At 30.1% G+C, this 18,946-nt stretch overlaps 1 protein-coding gene across 2 annotated transcripts; it reads left to right on the forward strand.

Moving 5' to 3' along the window:
- Positions 1-1,146: 1,146 nt before the first annotated feature.
- Positions 1,147-18,455, forward strand: LOC127128958 (uncharacterized). Of its 2 annotated transcripts, none has more exons than XM_051058302.1 (10): positions 1,147-1,562; positions 14,359-14,548; positions 14,645-14,778; positions 14,860-14,972; positions 15,097-15,223; positions 17,315-17,476; positions 17,575-17,730; positions 17,859-17,938; positions 18,033-18,082; positions 18,174-18,448. In XM_051058302.1, the coding sequence occupies exons 1-10, from the start codon at positions 1,176-1,178 to the stop codon at positions 18,296-18,298; spliced, it is 1,524 nt and encodes a 507-aa protein (XP_050914259.1). In that variant the 5' UTR covers positions 1,147-1,175; the 3' UTR covers positions 18,299-18,448. The 2 variants fall into 2 exon arrangements, with proteins under 2 accessions (XP_050914259.1, XP_050914260.1); XM_051058303.1 differs by lacking the exon at positions 1,147-1,562 and adding an exon at positions 13,164-13,550 and having other exon boundaries at positions 18,174-18,455.
- The last annotated feature ends 491 nt before the right edge of the window (positions 18,456-18,946 follow it).

An 18,946-nucleotide genomic window follows, 5' to 3' on the forward strand; every position in this document is an offset into this window, starting at 1 on the left:
TGATATTTTTCATTCATTTGTAATATTCTTTATATCTGGATCAATATTGAAACTTTTCTCTTCCTCTTCCATGAATGGCATGCTTCATAACACCTCTGCAAACTTATCTATAGATGAAAGTCTATTCAGGAAGAGCTTCCGAGCAAAAAATTTAATATTACTAACAACACTAAATTTTCAAATAATCAACAGAGGGAGAGAAGAGGATAATAATAATAAAAAAAAGGTGTAGTATAGTTTTTTTTATAAAATACATCTAAAGTTTTTTAATTTTAAATCATATATTAAATAATTAAATATCATAAATGAAGCTTTTGTAATATATGGAGAATATCATATATATTATTATTATTATTATTATTATTATTATTATTATTATTATTATTATTATTATTATTATTATTATTATTATTATGATAAGGGTAATACTAACTTGTGTTCTAAGAGTATAAATTAAGAATTTCATTTATAAAAACTTTATATTAAAAAAAATAATTTAAAATTAATACACAATTTCCATAACAATATTTCTTCATTTAATTCTTAATTTGTGTCCATATAACACAAATTATCATTACCATTATTATTATTATTATCATAAAGAAAAGCATTTGTATATGAACTTATTTGAATAGATTTAATTGAATTTATCTATTAAGATAAATTTTGTATTAATATTTTAGAGACTTCACCAAAATAATTTATAATATTTTTCATAAATTTTTATAATTTATTTCTATTAACTATTCAAAATAATTTATGAAAACAACTTTTATATATATATATATATATATATATATATATATATATATATATATATATATATATATATATATATATATATTATTTTATCTTTTATTATAAAAATAAATTATAAAAATATTTATTTTAATAAACATATGTGCGGCAAATAAATTGTTAAAAAATTGTTTATAAGAAAAACAATGTATTGTTTTAGAAATACAAGACTAGCCAGCTCTAATTCCACTATCTTGTCTAGTAATATAATTGTGCTTAGCTAGAAAATAAAACGATGAACAAGACAAAATCTCAATTATCTCGTAGTGTCCGTTCTTTTTTTTGAGTACAATAATATTATAACGATGAGGATAATGATAATAAGATGTGTTGAGTTTACTCAAAATTTATATACCTCAAAAATAATCACAGAAATAATGGCAATTTTCTTCCACTACAAAACTATACTCTTTTCTTTATTTTGTCTACTATGCTTTGCCTTCACTTCTCCCCATATCATACCCAAATTTCCTTCTTCAATAGTCAGTCCAGAGTTACAACAACTTTCTATTTCATCTCAAAATGGTTTCTACAGAACAAAGTTTTTCACTCAAATACTTGATCACTTCAATTATAATCCCCAAAGTTATGATACTTTTCAACAAAGGTATCTTATCAATGATACTTATTGGGGTGGTGCCAAAAAGAAAGCTCCAATCTTTGTATACATGGGTAGTGAAGCAGACATAGAATGGATCACACAAAACACTGGCTTTATGTTTGAAAAAGCACCCTATTTCAATGCCCTTTTGGTATTCATTGAGGTAAACAATTCATTATTTTTCATTAATATTTAAGTTTTTAGAAATTCTGTTTTGGTTAAATATGGTTTAATCGTGAGAAAATAAAGAGAAATCTTATTTAAGGATTAATAGATATTTGTCCATAAATCATATAGATGAGCTTCGAAAATCAGTAAAAATGTTTTGATTTTCATCCTTAAATATTTCAAAATTATTTTGTTTTATCCTTTTTTTGATTCCGGTCAACAGAATATTTGATGTGGTAATTGTTTTTTAATAATATGGATAAGTTAGTTGCCATTTTTTATTATTTTTATTTTTTTAAAAGGATTAATTACTATGCACTACCAATATAAAAAGATTTATATTGTCGATACATAATCATCATCCGTTAGCATTATTTTATAGATTTTTAAAATAAAAGTCAAATTTATTTCAATATTCAACGTCTAAGATTAACTGACGGTGTAAAATCCTTTTACACTATTAGTGTATTTTAATTATTTTTTTTTTTTAATTTATATTGATATTTTTATTATTATTTTATTGTTTAAAATTCAAAATTTAAAAATAAATCCCAGAAGGTTTAAACCTTGAACCTTCGGCATGCAAAGGCGTCCCAACCACTTGGCAATTTGTATTTGTTCTTTAATTGTTTGCTGAAAATGTTTATTATATATTTTAGTTAATTATTTCAATAAATATATTTAAATTATTTCAATTACACTTTCATTTTAATTATATCTCTCTCTATCACTTATATTTTTATTTTATGAATTCATATGTTATATTTATATTATTTATTTATTATATAAATATTTATTTAATATTTTTTATTTAATATTATTAATTTCTTGTTTAAATATTTATTTCATATTTTTTAAAAATATTTATTAAATAATTAATTAAAAACAATTTATTTAAAAATATATAATACATAATATTTATAAATAATTTATTACATAGTACATAAAATAAATAATGAAATATATAATTGAAATGGAAGTGAAATTGAAATATGTAATACATTGATAATAAATAACTCAGTAACTAATCTTTAAATAATACTTATTTATAAAAAATACATAAATAACTATTATTTAAACTATATATTATATAAAAATATATTAATATTTATAAATAAATATTTATTTCATAATACATAAATAAGTATTATTTAAATTATATATTATATATTTAATCTTTATATTTTAAGTATCATTTCAAATATATATTTTAATAATCTAAGTATCATTTTTTAAGTATCATTTCAATTATATAATATAACACTTTCATTTTAATTATATATTTTAATATTTATTTTAAAATTATTATTTAAATTTAATATTAAAATAATTAATCGTAAAATAGTATTTATCTATGTATTGTGTAATAAAATTTATTTATAAATAGTATGTATTAGGTATTTTAAAATAAATATGTAAAAATATTATGTATAAATTTAAAATATGTAATTAATAATTTATTAAATAAGAAATAAGTATTTATATAATAAATTAGGCTTATTTGTAATTTTGGTTCTCCTATTTTACATTTTTTTGGGTTTTCATTTCCTCATTTTAAAAATCTCATTTTTGATCCATTTTTTTAAAGTTTTTGTGTTTGATTTTATTCTCCAAAAAGGGACCAAAATCCAACACAAAATTTAAAAGTTGGACCAAAAACGTGCTTTTTTAAATGGGAGGATCAAAACTAAAAAAAAAGACAAAATAGGGGAAACAAATTTGCAGTTAAGCTAATAAATTAATAATATTAAATATAATAAAACGTAAAAAAAATTGAAACAAAATTAAAACATTAAAGTGAAGGCTCTGGCGACTTCAGACCAATAGTAGTGATCTCTGTTACGGCGGAGGAGAACTCTGGCATACAAATATGGTTTCCTTTTCTTAAAGATTAAAAAGAAATCATGATCTGAAATGGTTTAAATTTCTAGCTTTAGGGTTAGGGACCATTTTCAGAAAGGGTTTCATTGAGCTTTAACACATTGGAAATGGCGCGGGGAAGAGGACGACCGATGAAAAAGGTGTCTTCACCTACGGTTAACCCCTTGGAATCGGAAAGGAAAATGAATCTAAGTAGCACTACTAAGGGTAAGCAGATAGAGAATGAAGAACAAGTGGAAGCAAACATTGAGGAAGAAATGGTTACCCTAGAAGGTAACTCGGATCTTGGTCTAAAGAGCAAACCTAAAGATTCATAAGGTTCTCCTAAGAAACTTTGGGTTGGTGTTATCATTGGAATCAAATTCCAAAAAATGGGCTCACCATCAAATTCATTGCTCCCAAAATCGTGGATGGTGAATATCAAGTGGAAATTGAAGAAAATGACGTGGCGCCATAAATAAAGTATTGGGATTCAACTCTCATCATGTATGCCCTATGGAACTATCTTAGCATGAATGTTGTCAAACAAATCATGACACGAATTTGGAACTTTATTCAATTGCACAACATGTATTACCATGAAGAAGGTTACTTTCTATTGATATTCAAGTCTATAAACGATAGAGATATGATGCTCATGAAGGGTCCCTACACCATCCACAATGTTCCTATGATTTTGAGGGAGTGGAGCTCTGATTTTAATTTCAAAAGGGACAGCCTGTGCATGTTGCCAATTTAGGTCAAGCTACCTCAACTCCCTCTTCAGCCATGGGGAGCTAAGAACTTGGGTATGATTGGAAGTATGATTGGTAAACCATTGTTTACTGATGAGTGCACAACTAATAAATTTTGTGTCTCATATGCGAGAATTTTAGTAGAAGTTGATATAACACATAAGCAAAGAGAGAACATAATAATAAAGGATAGTGATGGGAAACTGGTGAATCAACTAGTTGAATTTGAGTGGAAGCCAAAGTATTGTGACACATACCAAAAAAACAAGGCATTAATGCACTAATCAGAATGGCAAGGTCAATAAAACATGGAGAATCAAGGAAGCTGATAAGAATGGGAGTAAGCCATCTACTGAAAGCCAAAATGAAGCTGAGATTAAGATTCCAACATAACAACCTGGACAAACTAGCACCTCTTGGATGCAAGTGACAAGCAGTTGGAAAAGTAAAGGTAAAAATGTTGTTTCTGAACTTACCAAGCTTAACACTATAGCTGAGATTAACTGTCATAATGGATTTAAGACATTAGGGATTTGGGATGACCCTGGTGTCAGCAACCTCATAGGTTTATGATTTGTGTCATGGAATGTGAGGGGGATAAATAACTCAGGTAAATGCAAAGAGATTTTCTCCAGTCTCAATAGCATGAGATCCTGCAATTCTTGTGGAAACAAGAGTTAAGCCTCTTAAAGCATAGAACATTGGGAATAAAATGGGGCATGGATGGAAATTCGTGGACAACTATTCTCATCATAATAATGGTATAGTTTGGATTATGTGGGATGATAATAAAGTGAAGGTGAAGTTTAAATATTGCACTGACCAGCTCATTCATTATAGGTTATACTACCAAAATGGTTATTTTATAACTTGGTGTACTGTTGTTTATGCTCTGAATACTTTGAACCAAAGAAGAAGACTCTGGAAGGATATTGAGATGTTTCATTTGACCTTGAATGGGGCTTTACTTCCAAAGGATGAAGATCTTAATAAGATTGACTTCCAAAGTCTCTCTTGGAACTGCTTCTTTACAAAGATCATTTGTGCAAGTTACTTTCCAACGACTCTTTTTATGCCTCTATAAAAGGAGTTGAAGTTTTGAAAGAATTTAACTAACCATCTAACAAGAATAACAATAAGCACAAGTTTGAGCTAAAAAATTTATAACTGTTGATTGCACAAGTTCTTAAGATTTCTTATCTTTTTATATCTTAGAAATCTTAAGTGTTTAAGATTCTTTATGTGTGTTGTATCACTTTTATACTTATGATTTTACATCAAGTATAATTGTTATCTATTCTTATAAACTATTTGTTTAGAGTATAGGAAGTCTCTTGCTGGTTTGCTTGAGAAGTGGAACTCTCTTTCTTGTTTGTTTGAGCAGTGGAAGCCTCTTGCCTGTGTGCTTGAGCATAAGTCTCTTTCTAGTGTGATTGAGTAATTGAAGTCTCTTGCTAGTTTGCTTGAGCAAAGTGTAATCTATTTGATTGTAGTTAAAATCTCTTGTTGGACAAGGGGACTAGACCACTCTCTGTTATGGGAGGAACCAATATAAACTTTGTGTGTTGTTTTCCTTCATGCTTCTGAATATTATTCATTTCGCTGCTAACAACTCTGAGATCAGATTCTGAACTTGCTCAGATTCTAAAATTGGGTTTTTATAAGTGAAAAATAATTAACATACACAATTCAACTCCTTGAATGGGGCTTTACTTCCAAAGGATGAAGATCTTAATAAGATTGACTTCTAAAGTCTCTCTTGGAACTGCTTCTTTACAAAGATCATTTGTACAAGTTACTTTCCAACGACTCTTTTTATGCCTCTATAAAAGGAGTTGAAGTTTTGAAAGAATTTAACTAACCATCTAACAAGAATAACAATAAGCACAAGTTTGAGCTAAAAAAATTATAACTGTTGATTGCACAAGTTCTTAAGATTTCTTATCTTTTTATATCTTAGAAATCTTAAGTGTTTAAGAATCTTTATGTGTGTTGTATCACTTTTATACTTATGATTTTACATCAAGTATAATTGTTATCTATTCGTATAAACTATTTGTTTAGAGTATAGGAAGTCTCTTGCTGGTTTGCTTGAGAAGTGGAACTCTCTTTCTTGTTTGTTTGAGCAGTGGAAGCCTCTTGCCTGTGTGCTTGAGCATAAATCTCTTTCTAGTGTGATTGAGTAGTTGAAGTCTCTTGCTAGTTTGCTTGAGCAAAGTGTAATCTATTTGATTGTAGTTAAAATCTCTTGTTGGACAAGGGGACTAGACCACTCTCTGTTATGGGAGGAACCAATATAAACTTTGTGTGTTGTTTTCCTTCATGCTTCTGAATATTATTTATTTCGCTGCTAACAACTCTGAGATCAGATTCTGAACTTGCTCAGATTCTAAAATTGGGTTTTTATAAGTGAAAAATAATTAACATACACAATTCAACCCCCCCCCCCCCTCTTGTGTATTTTTCTCACCTTCATAAACAAGTGACCTCCATACAACTGTTGATATTATGGATATTCCAACTTCACCCTCCAACGAATCTATTCTTCATCTATGTAAGTAGGTTTTTAAAGTTTGGAAAACTACTGATTATGAATAACCACATTGAAAAACTCTCTTTCGTGAGAAATAAAAAGAGAAGTGTTTTCACTCTAAGAAAACGATCACGTTCATACACTTGGAACACCTTTCTTGAATATATTTCTTAAGTGTAATATCTTTGATTTTAACTTGTTTATCGGCTTATTTCTTAGAAGCACTTTGTAAACATAATCTTTTTTTATTAACCTTAGGTTAAGATCCTTGAGAGACTAGGGTATAGTTAGGATTATCAAAAAGTATTTGATAAGTTGTCATTTAGTTTGTAATCAGTTCTTTAATTAGTGGATTAAGTCCTTATTGAGAAGGCGAAATCACTCTGGAGGGTGGACTAGACGTAGTTTAGTTAACAGCAAACCAGGACAAAAATAATTGTGTCTTTTATCTTTGTTGAATATTTGTTGTTTGTATTCTTGGGGTATGAAAAGGTTTTAATCTAGAAATCCAATTTAAACCCCCCAGTTTCTTATGTTTCTTGTGTTTCTTGAACCTTCATCAATAACTTACTTACATTTAATACTCATGGTTCATAACAAGGCTCAATAAGGCAGAGATTTGGAGACCAAATGAGCCAATTTTGATGAGCTCTTTGTCCTGCCTACTACACGACGAGTTTAAAGAAATGGAGATCGGGATGAAATTGTTACTAAAACCCAACCGATCAATACAATAATTTGTTTTCCCAAGTCCAACTAATTTCTACGAATCAGGTACCTTTTACTCTTTGTAGGTTTTAGTCATGTACTTTTGTCACGCTTAACCCAAGGAAGTCACCAAAAGTAATTGGATAAATTGGTATGCAACATGTATCCCCCAAGCAAGCGAACAACATGTCCTTCTTTGGAATGCAAACCTTGGGCTCATTATTAGAGATCCAAAGACCAACAGTAGATCATTTGATTAGAAACCATGAGAAAATAACTTTATATATTGGCTAATCCTACAACATATCTGCCATGACCTAATGTAACAAGTATCATCTCTAATGAGTTTGAAGATATCTCAACTAGTAGTTGGATATGTTGGTGAACAATCAAGAATTATAAATCTACTTAATCAATGTAATACATTTGTAGTATTTTAAACTATTTTAATAAACAATGTTAAGGTCAGTCAAAATTATCCTTGGGGGAATATCCCACTTTAGATTTAGTTTCAATAGGTTTTCTAAAATCTCATAGAAAATATGTGGCATTAGAGGTATTATTCACAAAGTCAAGAACCAAAGTGAAAAAATTGTCTCATTACATGAAGTATTAGAAGTTGTAGGCAAAATATTTCCTATAGTCAAACAAGTTAAACACCACATAGCTCAAGTAGTGTCGAGTCCTAGGCTTATGATAAGGTATGTATGAATGTACAAATAATACATGGAGTTTCTTATATAGTATTCACATGGGATAACTCTTATAAGCCCATGGTTAGTAGTTGATGATAAACACTTGTTGACCCTAAAAATGAGGCTGGCTCCAAGAAAAGGGAATTGCTCTTTCCATCTTTATAAGTTTTTCCACACCACCGTGAAAAGACTAAAATGTTTCCAGCATTCGAAGATACATCTTTGGACGCACCTTTTCTACACACAACTGAGGCAAAAATGGTGAGAAATCCTTATTCTGTTAAAATTTGATCCGAAGATGCATCTCTATATGCACGAAAGGTTGATTCGGAGATTCATCTCCATAACCCCCTTTTGTCATTAGTTAGTGAGATTTTCGAAGATGCATATCTGAAAAATTCTTTGTTATATCAAAACATAAATAGGTAGAAACAATGGCATAATTGAAAATTAACATAAAGTAAATCCATAATAAACATTAAATAGATAAACATTACGTAAATTTAACATTACGTGTTATTAAAAATAGGTGGTTCGGGATGTTGCAACATTCTTATGATGTTTTCAGCTGATACTTGAATCAACGTATCCACTTTAATCGTACCCTTTGTTGAGTAACGATAAAAGGTACTCCATATCACCTTCAAATCATCATCCATCTTTTGTTCAAGGATGACGAAACATGTGTTATCTTTGTTGTCTATAGAGGATGAACGATACTCGAGCTTGACAACTCTTTAATTTTATGGATATCGAAAAAGAGTATTCATTTTGGTTTTCAGATAGACGAGAAGTATGTACTGGCAAATCTGAAATTGAAGTGAGGGTTTTGCACCATTGAAATACACAAATGCAAGATGGGGAGATCTACTCATTTTGGTTTGTGTAAAGAAAATGTAATGAGAGACCCTATTTATAGACTTTGTAGAGCAATAAGGATCTTACAAACATGATCATATCTACATGAAATACTTCGGAGATACATAACTGAATCTGCTCCTTTTTTTCCAAAAAATAAGGATCTCTCCGGAGATGCATCCAGGTGATCTCATGTTTTGTTTTTTTAATTGATAAAAAAGTAGTGTCCATAGATGTACCTCCGGATCCATCCAAAAATTATGCAGAACAGAACCATGCTAATTATGCATAGCAGAATTTGAAAAACAAAAAATATCCAAAAAAAATACCACCAAATTTTATAACATTATGCATTATGTTACTTATAAAAAAATGTGTTACGTTGTTATATTACAGCTAAAATGCGTCAAAACACATGTCACTACCTAAATCTATTGGTGGCTAATTCTTCGACCTTTCCTTATTTACTTGTCGTTCAATTTCGCTCAACTTGGTGAACTTTTCCGTCCTTTCAAGAAAGTGATCCGACCATGTTTCAACATCTTGTGTGAAATGTGTCGTCCATTCTAGTGATGTCTTTGGTATAGGACATCCCAGTTTCAAATAAATATGAATATAATGTTGTTTTTTGATAGACAACTAATACACATGATGCATTCAGATCGATTATGAGGTGGCTTACTCTGAAGTGGAAAAAAAGTTTCTGAGAAACCATATCATGTTAAATCAATGCACACACTATCATAATCACTTGCTATAAGACGTGCCATTTCTGAAAAGCTCATCTATTTATCAAATAGTAACAAACCATTAAGTCAAGGAACAAGAACATTGAGAATTATATCGTAATTTTCTTTTTTCTCGTATAACTTTGTGTATAAGATGACGACGGACAAATTGGCGATCCTCCTCTCTTTTACCGAGTAAACCTGAAATAGTTTGAAAACCACAACTGTCGTCACTTTCAACATTTACAATCTGCTCAATGTATTTGTGCAAAAAAACGGCATATCTTCAATGAATTTGATTTTTGGTAACGACGGTGAAGGAGATGGTTTGTTAATGTGAGCACCCTTGAAAACACTTTTTTGGTATTTTGGAGTCAAAGAATCCGGAAAATGTGAGTCAACATGTTCAAAATATGAAGGAGAATGTCTCGTGGAGTTGTCACTTTCAGTCAATTTTACCTTTTATGACCGCCTTTTGTTTTAACTTGTTCCGACGACGGTTTCAAATCTATTGTTTCTGGATATGCAATCTTCCTAAGTTTCTCTTTGATGTGAAATTTCATGATTTCATCAACTTTCATGAATCTCTTGGATCACTTTCCACTCGGTCATAATAGATATGTTTTATGTATCATCCTTCGTCACACCATCATCATCAAAACATAGCCTTGTCCAATGAGTGAAAACTTCGTCCATACATATTAGTTTTTCAAGCTTCAGCTTCTTTGAAACTAAACAAGAACATGGAAGACCGTAAGTCTTTATAAGTGTACATCTACACTTAGAGCTATCTGAACCTGTTTTATCTGCTCGCTTGACTTTGTGAAAAATAAAATTCAAAGCTTCCCGAGATACGTTGCCAACTAATAATGAATAAAGGATATTGATTTGAAGCGGTATTCTAACACACTAATACTCCGACCAAAATATGTTTGTATCTCATTATGTTGGTTTCGGAGCATTTGGTCCATTGGGTCCTAATCTCGACAAAAATCACCTTTACTGTTTCCCAACCAATTCTTCAGTCTAGCATGCGCGGGTTCAACTCTTTTAGTTGTTGTATTGCCAAAGTGTCTGATCTGATAGGTTCATGCATAAACAATCTTCTCATTGAACTAGTCTAAATTAGTTCCCTCAACATATTTTGGAAATCTATATATATATAACACACACCCTCGTGAAATACGAATTTAGCATATACTTCTTTTGTGGAAGAATTTATCCTACAATCCCATGCATCCATTATCTTTTCCACCAAGACATTAGGTTTGGCCTTTTTTTCGTCCTCACCTTTGATGTGTTTAGTTCCAACCGCAGGTTTTAGTGGACTTCTCGCATTTTTGGTTATGTGATACTTACAAAGTAATGCAGATGATATAGGAAACACTGTTGTAACCGAATTCATCAGTGTAGTGTCGTGATCGGTGATTATGACTTGTGGCATGTTTTCTTGGTCCTTCAACATGGTCTTGCACATTTCCATAACTCATGTAACATTTTCCTCTTTTTCGGATTCCAAAAATGCAAAACTGACTGAATAAGTCATCTCCCAGAAATAACACCAACAATTTCCAGAAGTGGAAGTCTATACTTGTTTGTTTTGTATGTCGAGTCAATTATGAGCACAGTGAGAAAGGTGTTAAACAACTTGACGGAATCGGGATGGCTGCAAAATATATCTCGAACAGTGACTTTATCCTCACAAACTTTGAACCTCGATCATAGTTGTCATCTTCCAAAAGCTTCAAGATTTGTTGCATCTCAGATCTTGGTCCTTTTAACGCCTTGTTGTGTAGAGCATGCACATTGTATATTTGCTTGATATTTGAAACATTTAGAGGTCTTTTTCGTTTCAAAGACGCGAGTATATTTTTTAGAGCCATCATGTTTAATGTCACGTCTTAAACAAATTCCATATCCTCCTGCATAATGTGACATACAATGGGATGACCGACTAGCATGTCATCCAAGGCATCATTATGTATACTAGAAATCACATTAAATTTCCATGTCTCATCCGCCACACGTATCTACACAATTTAAACAGACACTCGCATTTCCTCGATCCAATGTCATCTCGTTTCAACTTCCTAATCTTTGGTTGGTACATGCCACTTCTTTTGCATATCATTGTTACAAATGATTGTCTTTTATCCGAACCATTGTCAGACCTTCCAATTACAATGCCAAACCCAAATTTTGCGGTCTCCCTACGGACCCATTGTAACATATGTTCATGAATAAAAAACACTTCTTTATTTGTAAATTATGCACGAACATCTACCTTTACAACTGTCGGTTGAGCACCCGATTTAACATCACCATTCGCTTCATCCCATTGAACATCATCATTCACTTCACCCGATTTAATATCATGATTCACTTCGATCGGTTTAACATCCACACTCACAATAGTTTTGGAAAATATATTCGGGTGCACCATGTCTATTACCACCAATAACTAAAATTCAGTGTTACATTTCAAACTATCAAGACAATCCAGAGATGCACATCCAGAACTCACCTAATTTCATCTGGAAATGCATCTCCGGACTCAAAGTTCATTTTTCAGAAAAAAACTAAGATTAATGCAAGGAATGAGAGATGAAATAAATGATATTTACCTACAATTCCAACTTGTTTTTTCTCTTTGAAGTGATGAAATACAATAATATTGTTTTGGTGTTGAGAAGTTGATTGAGAATGAGGTGAATTTTTTCAAGGGTTATGGAATGGTTACTTGTTTTAGCATGAAGAAGAAAATCATGCAAGGTGGAGTTTTATCAACTTTTTCGCTGAGAATTTTCAGAGATGCAACTCCGAAAATATCACTGTGTTGTTACTTAAATCATTTGCGTGAATAACAAACCAATAAATGAGTTCAATGGATATTTCGGAAATGCATAATAAAATACACCTAAATCTAATACGAAGATGCATATCCTGACTATTTTTTCTTCTTAAAACTGGGGTGAAACTAATAAAAGATTTAAAAAAATTAGACGTGATTTTGAATACGTCATGAGATGTATCTCCAGACACTTGAAAGCATTTTCAATTTTTTAAAGACGTGGAAGACCCACGAAAAGTGAAAAGAGTATTAAAAAAAACATTACAACTTCTTATGACATCTTAGGATTATACAACATCAAATGCAATTATCCTAAAGGCAATCATCTGTCATTTAATTTTATTGTCACAAAAAGCATGTTGTGATACATTATATCCATATATTGTTTTAGAAATATAAGACTAGCCGGTTCTAACTCCATTGTCTTGTCTAGTATGATACTTGTGGTTAGCTAAAAAATGAAACCATGAAGAAGACAAAATTTCTATCATCTCGTAGTTTCCGTTCTTTTTTGTAAGTACAATAATATTATAACCATGATGATAATGATAATAAGATGGGTTGAGTTTACTCAAAATTGATAAACCTCAAAAATAATCACAGAAATAATGGCAATTCTCTTCCACTACAAAACTATACTCTTTTCTTTATATTCTCTATTATGCTTTGCCTTCACTTCTTCTTATATCATACCCAAATTTCCTTCTTCTGTAGTTAGTCCAGAATTACAACAACTTTCTATTTCATCTCAAAATGGTTTCTACAGAACAAAGTTTTTCACTCAAATACTTGATCACTTCAATTACAATCCACAAAGCTATCAAACTTTTCAACAAAGGTATCTCATTAATGATACTTATTGGAGTGGTGCAAAAAAGAAAGCTCCAATCTTTGTATACATGGGTAATGAAGGGGACATAGAATGGTTCACTCAAAATACTGGCTTTATGTTTGAAACAGCACCCTATTTCAATGCCCTTTTGGTTTTTATTGAGGTAAACAATTCATTAATAAGTATTTTAAAAATCGAACCGAACTGACTGGTCAAATCGGTCGGACCAAAAACCAAAAGGGTCATAGTCTAGATTATTGAATTGGTATGAACCAATTAAGATCGAAGAACCAGCGATATTGAAAAATCGATGCTTAAATATTTATTTTTGTCCCTCGAACAAAACATCGTCATTTTGACAATTTTTTTAAAATAATAAAATTAATATATAAGTATATTTTATTCAAAATTTATTTGGAATAATTTTTTCTCCTTAAAATTAAGTTTATTAAACAAATTATTTTATTAATCAATTTATGATGTAATTAGACTTCTTTTCAAAATTTATTTGAATTTATATTTGATACTATTTTATTATGTTTGATGACTATATTAAGAATTTGAATTTAAATAATAATTTTGTGCATATTTTGAAATTTTGTAAACGAGTGATATTTTCTAGGGATCAAATCATTCTCTTCGACCAATTTAATAACCATATAATTTTGTTATAAATACCGATTTATTTCATCAAATTATCGGTTTAGTCTCATGATTCGATCATTGACTCAATGATTTGACTAGTAAACCTATGATCCAATACCCTCGTCAGTTTAATGACAGGTTCATTTTTTAAAATATTGATCCGGTGAATCTTAGTTATAGTTAACCGAAAGAAACGAATACCTATTTATCTATAATTTTATTCTAAAAAATTTGAGATTTTATTCTATAATTTATCTTACACATCCTCAAAGCCATCTTGGTTTAAGTCGTAACTAACCTTAACATGTAATTCTTTTTAATTGCAGCATAGATACTATGGAAAATCAATACCATTTGGAGGAAATGATGAGGTTGCAAATAGAAATAGCAGCACACTTGGATATATGAGCTCCACACAGGCTTTAGCTGATTATGCAACTCTCATCATTGATCTCAAAAACAATTTGTCAGCAATTGATTCACCTATTGTAGTATTTGGAGGATCATATGGAGGAAGTATATATCAAAATTTTAATTATTTTTTAAAATTAATTTCATCTTAAATTTATTTATATATATATATATATATATATATATGATTTTGTATTTTAGTGCTGGCTGCATGGTTTAGATTGAAGTATCCACACATTGCCATTGGAGCTTTGGCCTCATCTGCTCCAATCCTTCAATTTCTTGATTTGGTTTCACCATATAAATTCACCAACATTGTAACTCAAGACTACAAGGTGAATTATCATTCAAAAAATATTTAACAATTATATGTTTTTTTTTCTCTGTTGAATAAAATATAATTGTATGATTTTTAGAGCGAGAGTGAGAATTGTTACAAAGTGATTAAAGGATCATGGAAGTTGATAGAAGACACAGCCAATACACCAGGAGGGATAGAACAGTTAAGAAAATCATTCAGAATATGCAAGTGAGTTTGTGTTTAATTTATTAATCTCATTTATTTGTCTAGTTCTTTTATTTTATTTTTGTATTATTTTCAGATCGGTTTCTATATAGTTTAATTGGTATTTTTTTTTCTGTTGGAATTATAGGAATAATACAATAAGTGCTGGCGGTTTGAAAAATTGGCTTCGTTCGGCTTTTTTGTACACAGCCATGACAGATTATCCAACACCAACTAATTTCATAACTCCCCTGCCAGCTTATCCTGTCAAAAAGGTACAAGAATTGATTATTTTTTCAAGCTTTATTTAAAAGGTCCTCCTTAAAATCAAATTCATAAAATTTGTAGGAATAAATATATTCATAATCCTTCTAAATATTTTATATTCCACTTTTAGTATTTTAAAAAAAATTCTTTAAAAATTGATAAACCTATATATTTTCATTCACATTTTTGTCTCTCATACAACTTAATGACTGTTTTTACAACTTAGTAATAAAATTAGTGACGGTTTATTACTTAATGATTGAATTAATGACAACTTTAACCACGGTTTTAGACGTAAGGATCAAAAGTGTGGATAAAAGATTTTAAGGGGATCATTCTTGAAAAACAAAATTGAGAAAACTAAAAGTGAAATATGTGATATTTAGGAGAATCACAAATATATTTAACCCAAACTAATAATAAAGTTTTTGATTCGATCGACCTTAAAATCTTTAATCCTACAGAATGTGTTGCTATATCAATTGTGAGTATGGTTCCTACATTAGATGGAAAAGTGGATCTTGAATATTCTATAACTGAGATGACTTATATCATACGATATATGACCATCTGTGTTAAAATGTGGTGTCTCTTCCACTTGTATGGTTGTTCTTATTGTTTAGAATCTCACATCTTATAATATATGGACTCAACATGTATTTATAAGTGAGAGCAATCATCATCTTATAAGCTATTTTTTAGGGATGAGTTATGTTCAATCACATTTTTAATCATGGTATTCGAGCCTGGTTAAGAAATGTGATTGAGCCCTAACTCATCTTATGTGGGATTCTAAACACATCATCTCATGCGTATGATTGGATATATGGAGCGTGAAAATAAATGGTCGGTGATTCGATACCATAAATATGATATCAGATGACTGAATGGATCTTAAACCTATCTCTAATACCATGTTAAGAAATGTGATTGGATCTAACTTAACCATACAAAATCGATATGCAAGGCAATGGGTGACTATATATGTGAACTCTTTATAGACTATATCTTTAACCAATACAAGACTTGAGATTTTCTAATACTTATTCTAATGAGATTATCTTCGAACTCTCTCAAGACTCTACATAATGTTGATAAGATGTTTGTTAAAGGTTATTGTTTTGCATTTCTTCAAGATGATGGTGTACTTACACATGAGTTAGTAGATATATTGAGTGTCAAGTTTTAAGATTTAGAATAGCTTCTATATGAGACTTAACCATTTGTTAGGCCATATAGTAAAAGTTTAAGGTCTTGGAACCTTGTACCAGGACAAGTGTCAAGAGACTCATTGGATTACTAAATTAGGTCATCTACATAAAGAGGTTGGCCTTGATCTAACGTGTCTCTAGGACGAGTCTATTATCTGATCTGCTTGAATACTTATAATTTTGGGGACTTGATCTAATACAAAATAGGCCTTGTATTTACTAAAGATACAATAGTAGAAGGAGAGTTGCTCATGTGTGCATTGCGAGAAACTTTTTATGTTTTTTTTTGGAATTCGTGAAATGTTCTTCTTTTTCAATTTTGAGGTTGAGATACTTATAAGAGATTCATTGCGTCTGGTCTAAAAATCAAGAAAACGGTTTTCATAGTTCCATTATTAAAAGCATGGAGATAGAGTTATTAAAAGCATGGAGATAGAGGAAGACCCATTCTCCCTAAAATCGTGGAGGAGACGGTTTTCTCTTTAATTAATATTTCGAGACCGTCAATCCCTAGACACCTTACATACCACATGTGATAATGAAACAAGTCATGAATGACGGTTAAAGCAAGGTAACACAGTCTCAATTAGGAGACGGGAAGACGCTTTAGGCGAATAGAATTTACTTCGAGCGAACAGTCCACGTTCAAACACTCACCCAATATTATCACATTTACTCCCTGTCGCTCTATCATGGATCATCCATTTTTAGGTCCGCTAAAATTATTTCAAAGTAGGCCTTCTGCTAATTCGAAACTATTTTAAATATACAAAAATTGCAAAATTAATAATATAAAATATGTCTCTAACTTTCTAACCACTATTCATCTCTAAACTTTGACATTGAATTTTTAATAGTGAAATCTTTTATATATTATTGTTGTACCAGATGTGTGAGGCAATTGATAGCATTTCAACCGGAAACGAGACATTCACCAAGTTATATGGTGCAGCTAATGTCTTCTATAACTATAGTGGAACTGTTCCATGTTTTCATATTGGTAGTGATTCAGAGGATTCTAGTCTTTATCGAGGTGGATGGGATTGGCAGGTATATATATCTACATAGACCAATTAAACACTTTTATCTGAATTTTGAAAATAATTAAGCATTTAATAATTAACTAATAATATTTAATTAATTTGTAGGCATGTACTGAAATGATATTGCCCCTAGGTGGGAACAATGAAGAGAGCATATTTCCAGCTCACAAATGGAATTTGGAAGATACAATTTCTTATTGCAAAAATGAGTATGACATAGTGCCAAGACCCCATTGGATCATTGCTGAGTTTGGTGGTAAAGTGAGTAATCAATATTATCATTGTTTATTAGTTTCAAATGCATTATTTTAGGACTATTATTATAATGATAATAATAATGATAATAATAATTTTTTATTAATGGAATATTCAAATTTCCTTACATGTAGGATATTGGGAGAGTTCTAAAAAGGTTTGGGAGTAACATTATATTTTTCAATGGTTTAAGAGACCCTTGGAGTGGTGGAGGGTATATAACATTTACATTTTTTTATATTATTGAGATAATTTCACTAAATTATTTGAAGGAGATATTATGAAACTAGCTAATTTGATTAATGCAGGGTATTGAAGAATATATCAAAAACTTTAATTGCTATAGTTGCAAAAGAAGGTTAGTTTGGAAATGAATTGATAATATATTTTGTATGTTTATTTATTTTTATATTTCACTTTGGGGTAATTTTATGTGTTTTGTTTTATAGGAGCTCATCATATAGACTTGAGGTTTTCAACTAAGGAAGATCCTGAATGGCTAAATGATGTAAGGAAACAAGAAGTAAAGATCATAGCAACTTGGATATCACAATATTATCAAGACCTACTATAGTGATGATAAACTAATTGAACATTATACATTATCTATATTAAATTTACTAGTGCAAGTGAATCACTCATGAAAATATGGATTTGTTTTGGATTATGATGTGGAAATTTATTTATGGCATTATTGGTTAATTTGTAATTATATTATGTTGCAAATATATAATGAAAATAGGCATGAGCTCATAAGTTTTTTTTTATGTGCATTCATTCAGAGTTCAACCCTAACAAAATAAATAATAAATAAGTGTCTTATTTAAATTTCGATTGAATAAATAATTAGTCTGCGTAAAATTCTGGTTTAATTTGGAGGATAGTCAATTCAAAGTTTTGTCTTGACTAGGGATCAACGTATATAAAATCTCTGTTTGATTTGGAGATTAACCGCTACAAACTTTGTTCGTGGTTTGCTTAAAAGTTAGACCGAAACTTCATTTACTTGTACAATTTCATGGACATAACCTTCTAAAAATTCTTTAGCATTGATGATACTCACAAGAACAATTCTACAATATATGGAGACAAGATTAAATCTTCTTGACTAAACTTGTATAATTCTCCGATTTTATTTTTTTCTTATCTCTTTAAATATCCAATTATTTTTCTTTACTTCGAATTTTTACCACATGTATTGAAATGTTTCATGAAATTGTTT

The sequence above is a fragment of the Lathyrus oleraceus genome, chromosome 3 (assembly GCF_024323335.1).
Source record: "Lathyrus oleraceus cultivar Zhongwan6 chromosome 3, CAAS_Psat_ZW6_1.0, whole genome shotgun sequence".
NCBI lineage: Eukaryota > Viridiplantae > Streptophyta > Magnoliopsida > Fabales > Fabaceae > Lathyrus > Lathyrus oleraceus.

Bases quoted from the DNA above. Each gene is read 5' to 3' on its own strand.
- LOC127128958 (XM_051058302.1), top strand. From the start codon at position 1,176: ATGGCAATTTTCTTCCACTACAAAACTATACTCTTTTCTTTATTTTGT. The intron at 14,779-14,859 runs GTGAATTATCAT...TATGATTTTTAG, and splicing joins TTGTAACTCAAGACTACAAG to AGCGAGAGTGAGAATTGTTA. The intron at 18,083-18,173 runs GTTAGTTTGGAA...TTTGTTTTATAG, and splicing joins TGCTATAGTTGCAAAAGAAG to GAGCTCATCATATAGACTTG.